At 43.9% G+C, this 7691-nt stretch overlaps 1 protein-coding gene across 6 annotated transcripts; it reads left to right on the plus strand.

Annotated features, from left to right (window-relative positions):
• Nucleotides 1–851: 851 nt before the first annotated feature.
• LOC101065829 (echinoderm microtubule-associated protein-like 1) lies at nucleotides 852–6346 on the plus strand. 6 transcript variants are annotated; one of them, XM_029849392.1, is made up of 7 exons: nucleotides 852–1180; nucleotides 3299–3496; nucleotides 4101–4239; nucleotides 4949–5044; nucleotides 5190–5221; nucleotides 5390–5416; nucleotides 5782–5947. In XM_029849392.1, exons 1-7 carry the CDS (start codon nucleotides 985–987, stop codon nucleotides 5820–5822), a joined length of 729 nt encoding a protein of 242 aa, XP_029705252.1. In that variant the 5' UTR covers nucleotides 852–984; the 3' UTR covers nucleotides 5823–5947. The 6 variants fall into 6 exon arrangements, with proteins under 6 accessions (XP_029705252.1, XP_029705248.1, XP_029705250.1 ...); XM_029849388.1 differs by having other exon boundaries at nucleotides 857–1180; nucleotides 5771–6346; XM_029849390.1 differs by having other exon boundaries at nucleotides 860–1144; nucleotides 5771–6346.
• Nucleotides 6347–7691: the final 1345 nt, after the last annotated feature.

Genomic DNA, 7691 nt, shown 5'->3' on the forward strand with positions numbered 1-7691 from the left:
TTGACCTCTGACTTCTGCCCCACGACTGCTGCAGTGTGGATGAGAGTTGGATTTGATAACTGTTTTGAATCAAAAAAAGACAGAAAAGGCACATAGACACACGAAAACATGAAAAGCCTGCTCCTCTTTCATGAAGAGAGCAAATCTAGCACTTCTGCTTTTATCTATCTATCTATCTATCTATCTATCTATCTATCTATCTATCTATCTATCTATCTATCTATCTATCTATCTATCTATCTATCTATCTATCTATCTATCTATCTATATCTATAATATTTCAGACTTTGCTTACACGAAAACTTTGACAGTCAGCAAACAGAAGCATCTGCTGCACAACAGAATCAATCCAGCAAATGCAAAATAGGCAGAAAGGCAGCTTAGATCAGGAAACGGGGGGGCACAATCACCTAACTGGCTTTTCATCTGCTCCTGTTGTCTTTCCATATTGGTCTAATTACCATGTCCAGCTTATTGTCCTCTTGATGACTGTAATTAATCACGTTGTCCTCCCTAATCTCGGAGTCTCGGCGTCCTCGCGCTGCATCGGGGCCTGATGTAAGCTCTTTTCAGGTGCGTGATGTGTGCACATCTCCAACTTTGCCTGCAACAGCAAGTTTCCAGCCTGCTGCTCTGTTTTCCTTTTGTCTGGGTAAATAACCGTTTGTCTTTTAAGGAGCAGCCTTTTGCACGCAGCAATAAGTGGGACTTGATTTTCATGAAGTTCTTCTGAAGACCTTCCTAAGAACCATCTACAGACTGTAATCTGGCACAGAAAACTGAGAGTCACTCCAAGTCCTGTCCTCTAACTGAGCTTCAGATGGCTTATCAGGCGCTTAATCTGTCCTCAGAGTGACATCACCGTCTCCCTTCACCCTTCAGGCACTCTTCACTGTTCTTCAGGAGAGTGCGAGAGGGGGACAAAGCGAGAGGTGGCAGCCTATGGTGACGGAGACACACTGACGCACCAGGACAGTCGGGGGAATGGCAGCAGCCTCGCCGGAGGGGGACGCACACATGGAGGAGCTGGTGGATCACGGCCTGGGAATGGAAGAGACGGACCAGGGCCTGCTGAGGAGGCCATCGCTGAGGGAAACCTACCACAGCGACTCACTGCTGGCCCCCGACGCTGACTTCATAACAGGTAGAGAAGAGTCGATAACAAAAATAGGATTACCAGGTAAATGCTCACATGTCAGGCTATTTGTTCCCTGTGGTGTCGGCTTTGATTTCAGATCCTTGTTTTGATTGATGATGGAAAAGAATCACTATTTGCAAGCTCTGTTCATCCGAAGCAGGAAACAAACACCATACTAGCCATCAGATTGCCGACTGAACCTCGCCAACTTCCCACAATGTATCCCGTAATGGCTATAAGTGTTTGAATGTTAATTATATAACATGTTCTGGCATTAGTTGAGTGACTACATGTCGCTTACATTTGCCTGCTGTGTGAAACATTATTCTGCCTGTTTAGATCAAATCTAAATTTAGAGCCCTCCTGAATCCGGTTGGCAGAAAACTTTATTTTGTTGCGTAATCTGAACAATGTCAGAAGGAAAAAGACCGATTTCTACTTCTCGGCCTCTGGATTATTTCATTCTAACAAGTAAATGAAATGTAGCAGTACTCTCCAGTGCTCAGACGCTTACTGGCAGTTAATGAGATGCTCTTCCCCACCGTGTCCCTCTGCATTAATGCACACATGTGACCTTTACTCTGCCGGCACAAGCAGACAGATGCTCTTCATTCAAGCAACTACATCTGCAAACGCAGATTAAGGCACCCTCATCCTCGTCATTCTGATTACGCCTTAAAGGCATGTGATTTTCAAAGCTGTTAACACGCTCCAGGCAGTGTTTGTGTGTGTGAGTATATACAGTATATGTGTGTGTGTGAGAGAGAGACTGCGATAGATGGAGTAATCTGAGGCAGGACACTGACTTCGTGCACGTGTGTTGGCAGCAGCAGGGAGCCTGCCTGGTCTTTGTGTGGCTGAGTTTGTGCAGAGATTGAGCTCTGGGCTGCTAATTCCCTTTTACAGCGCCGGGATTATGTGCTATTCTAATCCCAATCCCATATGGAGGTGGCATGAGGGTGATGTCTTTGTCAGAACAAGGGGAGGAGGAGAAAATCACAGACGTGCACGAGTCACAACCCTCCACGAGAGACAGATTACAGCCAATGATTACTGCTGAGAGGTGAAAAACCACATGTCCGGGGATAAAATGTGTTTCCTTGAACCAAAACTGCAGAGTTTTTAACCTTCTTACTCTCAGATAATCAAGGCTGAAGCCACAATTTTCCAGAAATCCTCGAATATTGAAGTTAGAAGCCAAAACGATGTGTTTTTGTTATAGAAATTTAAAAGCCAAGAATTGGTGCATCACATTTTAGCCACCCTCTTTCTGGATGGCACCTATACCGTGACCTTTGGGACGTTGTAGGTTGTTTACCACAAAAAAAGAACACACACACACACCACATTTTCCAGTTCCTGCTGTTTTCTTTCCCGGATTCCATCTCTCGTATTGACGTGGGGTTTATGTGTGTGTGGGCGGGGTCAAATAGGCTCAGTCTGAGGGATTATCACTGTACTACACACGCACACACACACGTACACACACACACACACACACAGATAGAGACAATTTAGGTTGAATTGGACGATGGCTGAGGTTTTAAGCACTTTCAACCCCACCCATCCCCCCTCCCCACCTTGACACACCCTGAAAGAGCTTTAAATGCTGTTATACTCATCACGGCGTCGGACGTGAGAGGATCCAAACATCTCCTGCTACTCAGCTGATGTGAGCAGAGGAAAAACTCCGGAGAACCTGCACGCGTGTGTGTTTGTCCCTGACCCACGTGAGGCGACAGAGATGAGATCTTAGTAGAAACCAGCCAGTGGATCAGATGGAAGGAGATCCGGCGTATCCGAGCGGTACAAAGGGAAAGAGAGTGTGTTCCAGGGAGGAGAGGAAGAAAAGAAAGACCTCCGGGACAGAGGAAGGCCCCCCCGGTCAGCAGGGGCGCAGGGAATCCTCGTCGGTGTCCAGTGCCTCTCACGGTATCACCTTGTGAATTTTTGAGGATAACAGCACAGGAGAAGATCAGATATCATGTAGTTGGGAGTGTTTTAGATGTTTTGTTTACATGCTGCTGTGTGATGTCACCACGGATGATCCGCTGTGTCCAGCTGTGCTCTGACCTCATTAGCTTGACCCCCCCTCCCCGTGCAGGCAACGAGGGAGATGCTTAAAGAGCTTTCTCTTCCTGTTTTCAATTACATCTTCAGATGACCGCAGCTCCGCCACCAGCGGCCTGGACGTGGCCGACCGGCTGACCTATTTGGAGCAGCGGATGCAGATGCAGGAGGATGAGATCCAGCTGCTGAAGATGGCCCTGGCAGACGTGCTGAAAAGGCTCAACATTTCAGAGGAACATCAAGCCGCTGCTGCCACGGCAACAGGCAGGAGACCAACAGGAGCTAAAGGTGAACAGATAATTGCTTACGTCTGCACATACCTGATTGATTGATATTGATTAAGTTGGTTGCTTTATGTTGTGTTTTCCTAATATAATTGGTTTAAGCTGTAAGGTGAAAAGTGATAAATTATCAGATTCACTCTAATTCTCTTATGTACTGTGTAAAAAGGTAAATTGTATGTACCAAACAAATTCATATTTTTTCTGCCAAAATAATCATTTTGTTTTGCAAGCCTCTGTCAAAATATACCAAGGAAAAAGTCAGAACTTAAATACTTTCCTAAACATGCCTCACATCTTATATTTAAAAATCAAAAGAGATCTCTGTAAGATTGACCATTTTTCTCTCAAATTTTAATTTAATTCTCCACATCTCTGCCTCAAATTATGATTTCAATCAATAAATTCTAAATTCTTCCAAATTTTTAAGCTAGAAATGTCCCCATTGACTACAGGAAGGTTATAGTTTAAAAGTCAGTTTGATTTTTCCCTAACAATAGAATATAAATATTGTAACTAATATTGCCCCCAACATAGAAAGGAAAGAATACTCAAAGATCCAAATACCTGTTAAATGTAATAAAGTACTTACAGTAACTGGACTGATGCAGCTCTCCCTGCAGCTCGGCCCGTATCTCTGGCGCTGCCCTCCAGACCCCCCATGGGCACCTCCAGCGCCTACCTGAAAAAGAGCTCCACGCTGCCCTCTAGCGCCACGTCGAGGAACTACAGCCCGACGCCACCTCGCAGGTACATTATTGCAGTTCAAAGAAGCCAACGAGAGGTGTGTTCATCCGGATTCTGAGAGTCTATCCGGCATTTGTCTAAAAATAATAAAAGCACTGTTCCTCATTAGAGGAAAATTAGTCTAACACGCACCAGTTTTCTTTAAAATTGGAAAATTGTTCGAATGAAGCAGCGCTTAGGCTTCATTTATCTAATGTGCAAAAGCAATAATCCCTGAAATATTGTTCATGAACGCCCAGTTATTTCAGAATCTGCCCCTATTTCCGCACAATGCGCTCTCCACCGTTCTGTGCTGACGTCTTCCTCTCAATTACCTGCCAAATGATCCTGCCATCAGAGCGCATTAGTCAGAGAGAATAATGGTTTTTCTCTGCGGCATCTTAATGTGCTGTTTCTCTATCCGGAGCGAGGCCGATATACGTGAACCAAGAGGAATAAAGCTCTGGTCACTGTCAGCATCATTGCTATAATTACTGCCACCATTAGCAAGAGTGGTGCAGCTCCTAATCGGACCGGAACATAGACGTTTTTCCCTGTTGATAAAACTTTAAATAATATGCTGAAATGTTAATTTCGCCAACAAAATTAACGGTCCTGCAGGTCCAAAACTCACAGGAAACAAAAGTGTGTTGATTTAGACTTCTGAATGCATCACAGCTGAAACTTTTAAAACTAAAATCAAGGTGATCATGGCTTGTTTTCCCCTTTCCAGTGGTGGAAAGAGCCCACTGGGGAGTGTGAAGGACAGTCCATGTAAGAGCACTAAATCAAGACCCACCTCATCAGCCAGTAAGAAACCAGAGGAAGGGTAAGAATGTTCTCCACTGTATTTTTGAACCACTATTCCTCATGTCCCAGCACATCCAGCTGGGTCTATTGGCTGGCTGCTCACATTTCCAGTCATATCACCACGTTTATTTACAGTAACTGACATCTCTTCCTGTTTCAAACAGCAACAAGTCCAAGGAGGCTGCGGTTTCTGTGGGTACGTACGTGCTCCCTCTTTCCTGCCTTTATTTCCAGATCAAAACTGGCTGGAATGTGAAACATGCGCTGACTAAGATGCTATAATAAGACTGTAGGCAGATAAGGAAAAGGGGAAAACAGGAAAATGACTGATTGCTGCTTGTCTCTTGTGTTTTCTGTCCCGTAGGGTCAAGACGTGTAACACACTGCAAAGGTAGGATTCGTCCCTTCATCATCAACATTTAAGAAATGGCCTGTGAAACCTTGAAAATAACGTTTAACGTTGACAGTTTAGACAGTGATCAAATTGTTTTTAAGGACTAAAATAGGCTGCTCTTCATTTTAAGCTTTTTTATCATCTAGAATTCACAAAGATGTTCGATTAAAAGTGGAAGGAATTGCGTTTTGAGCTGTTATTTTGTCCATCCTTCATTCTTTTCCACATCTCACCATGACCTGTATGCCTTTCCTCTCCCCTCATCCCTCTCTTTCTTCCTCCGCCCTCTCCATGCATCTTTCCATTCGCTCTCCACTCAACCTCCTAACCTCACTTCACCACTTCACTTAGTGACTATGCAGATCTATCTGAGCCCCCTCACAAGAAAGACTGGGTCTTCTGAAGACGCCAAATTGGCGGCGAGGGTGCCCACCAGCAGCGGGTCCACGGCCAACCCCCATGCTAAGGGAGGCAGCAAGCCGCAGGGGAGGAAGACGCCACCGTCGTTCTCATTGAACCTGAAAAAAACCACCAACAGCCAGCACACGGTGCAGGACGACTGTTTGTACAAGAGCCCCGTCAAATCCCCCAGCCAGTACTTTCAGATTTGCTACTGAGCAATCCTCCTGTCACCAATTAAACCCAAACTCTCAACTTCGGTTGTGTTTTTCCATGATAACTTATCATTTTGAGGATGGTCTTCCAAACTTTGTAAGGTTTTAATTCGCGTCTGTAGACTTTGTTGCACGTTGGCTGTGTGATTGCAGAGGAAACCCACGCTCCACGTGTCCCAGATCCTGTGTCGTGTGCTGTTTGTAGTTTATTTGTCAGTGTTTGGTTTTCCACTTCCTGCATATGTTAGTTGCACCATGTAGCAGAAGCAGGTTCATTCTAGAATAACCAATAAACACTTACTGAGGTGACCTTTGACATCTGACTCTGATTGATGCGCTCGCTCTGATTCAGCACATCTGTCTTATCGTCACACACGGTCCTTTCATTGGAATAATAAACAGCGTATCCTTGAATTTAGAGGCACTGTCGGCCTTTTGTGGATAAATTACCTCAGGTGTCCTCAGGTGTGATGAGCACCTACAACTAGAGTGAACGGCAGTAACCAAGTCAAATGTCAACTTTCAAGTATCACCCGAAAAAACAAATAGTAAAAAAGCAGGATGAAGAACCTCATCAGCAATAAACTTTGACAGGGAGTTTCAATTAAACCTGAGATGAATTCGGGTGTTAGAGCGCTCCCTTTGGTGAGCTTATGGTACTGCACCGGGACAAGCGTAAACACGGTTTGGTCCAAAACTGGGAAATTTAAATTGAGAGGTTAGGAAAGCTCTGTTTAACACTGTAAACACATAAAAAAACCCTCACACATGTTGCCAAAATTATGCTGGTATTAGCTAAAAAGCTGCCTATAAAAGGTTTTTAAAAATCTTGAGGTAAAATTGTGTCCACAGCAGCATCTTGTTTTCATATTTATAAACTGATTTCCTTATGATAAATACCAAAAATTCTAAGTGTGAGTGCAGCGTGAGTGCTGCCCAAAGCAGCACCTGGATAATGTAGAGCATAGGTGTCAAACTCTGGCCCGTGGGCCAAATTTGGCCCATAATGTAATTATATTTGGCCCGCGAAGCCATACCAATTGACTATTAGAGCTGGCCCGCTGGTATTATTGCTTAAAGCGCTTGTGCTAATACTACAAATACCAGAATGCTCTGCTGGTGTTTTGGTGTGAAAATCCACACTACATCAGCTGGTGGTGGTAATGCACCAATTTGTGGCTTGCCAACCACCAAGAAAGAGAAAGTAATCATAGCGACTTTATATGCTAATGCTAATTCTGGCACTACCCCTCTGAAAAATGATTAAAGGAAAGGCAGAAAATAGGACCTTTCTGAACAGGTAGGAGGCAGAATATCTGTTTAGATATGTAGACGGACCTGTCTGTCTTGTATGTGGAGCCAATGTGCATTACAAGGAGAACAACAACAGATGACACTATAAAACGCAACACCAAGACAAGCACAAGCACCTGGAAATGACTCAAAGGAGCCAGAAAGTAGAAGAGATGAAAAGGCATTACATTTATATTACATTAACTTAAAACAGCAAAAGATTAATGTTGAAATTTAAAAGAGAAACAATGACTGCCCGTGATGTGTTTTTTTTATTTGAATTTCGATTTTGCATGTGTGCAATAATAAATTATATATAATGTATTGTGTTAAGCTTTGCTTGTTCCATGTTCAGTTGTTGAGCA

The sequence above is a fragment of the Takifugu rubripes genome, chromosome 16 (assembly GCF_901000725.2).
Source record: "Takifugu rubripes chromosome 16, fTakRub1.2, whole genome shotgun sequence".
Taxonomy (NCBI): domain Eukaryota; kingdom Metazoa; phylum Chordata; class Actinopteri; order Tetraodontiformes; family Tetraodontidae; genus Takifugu; species Takifugu rubripes.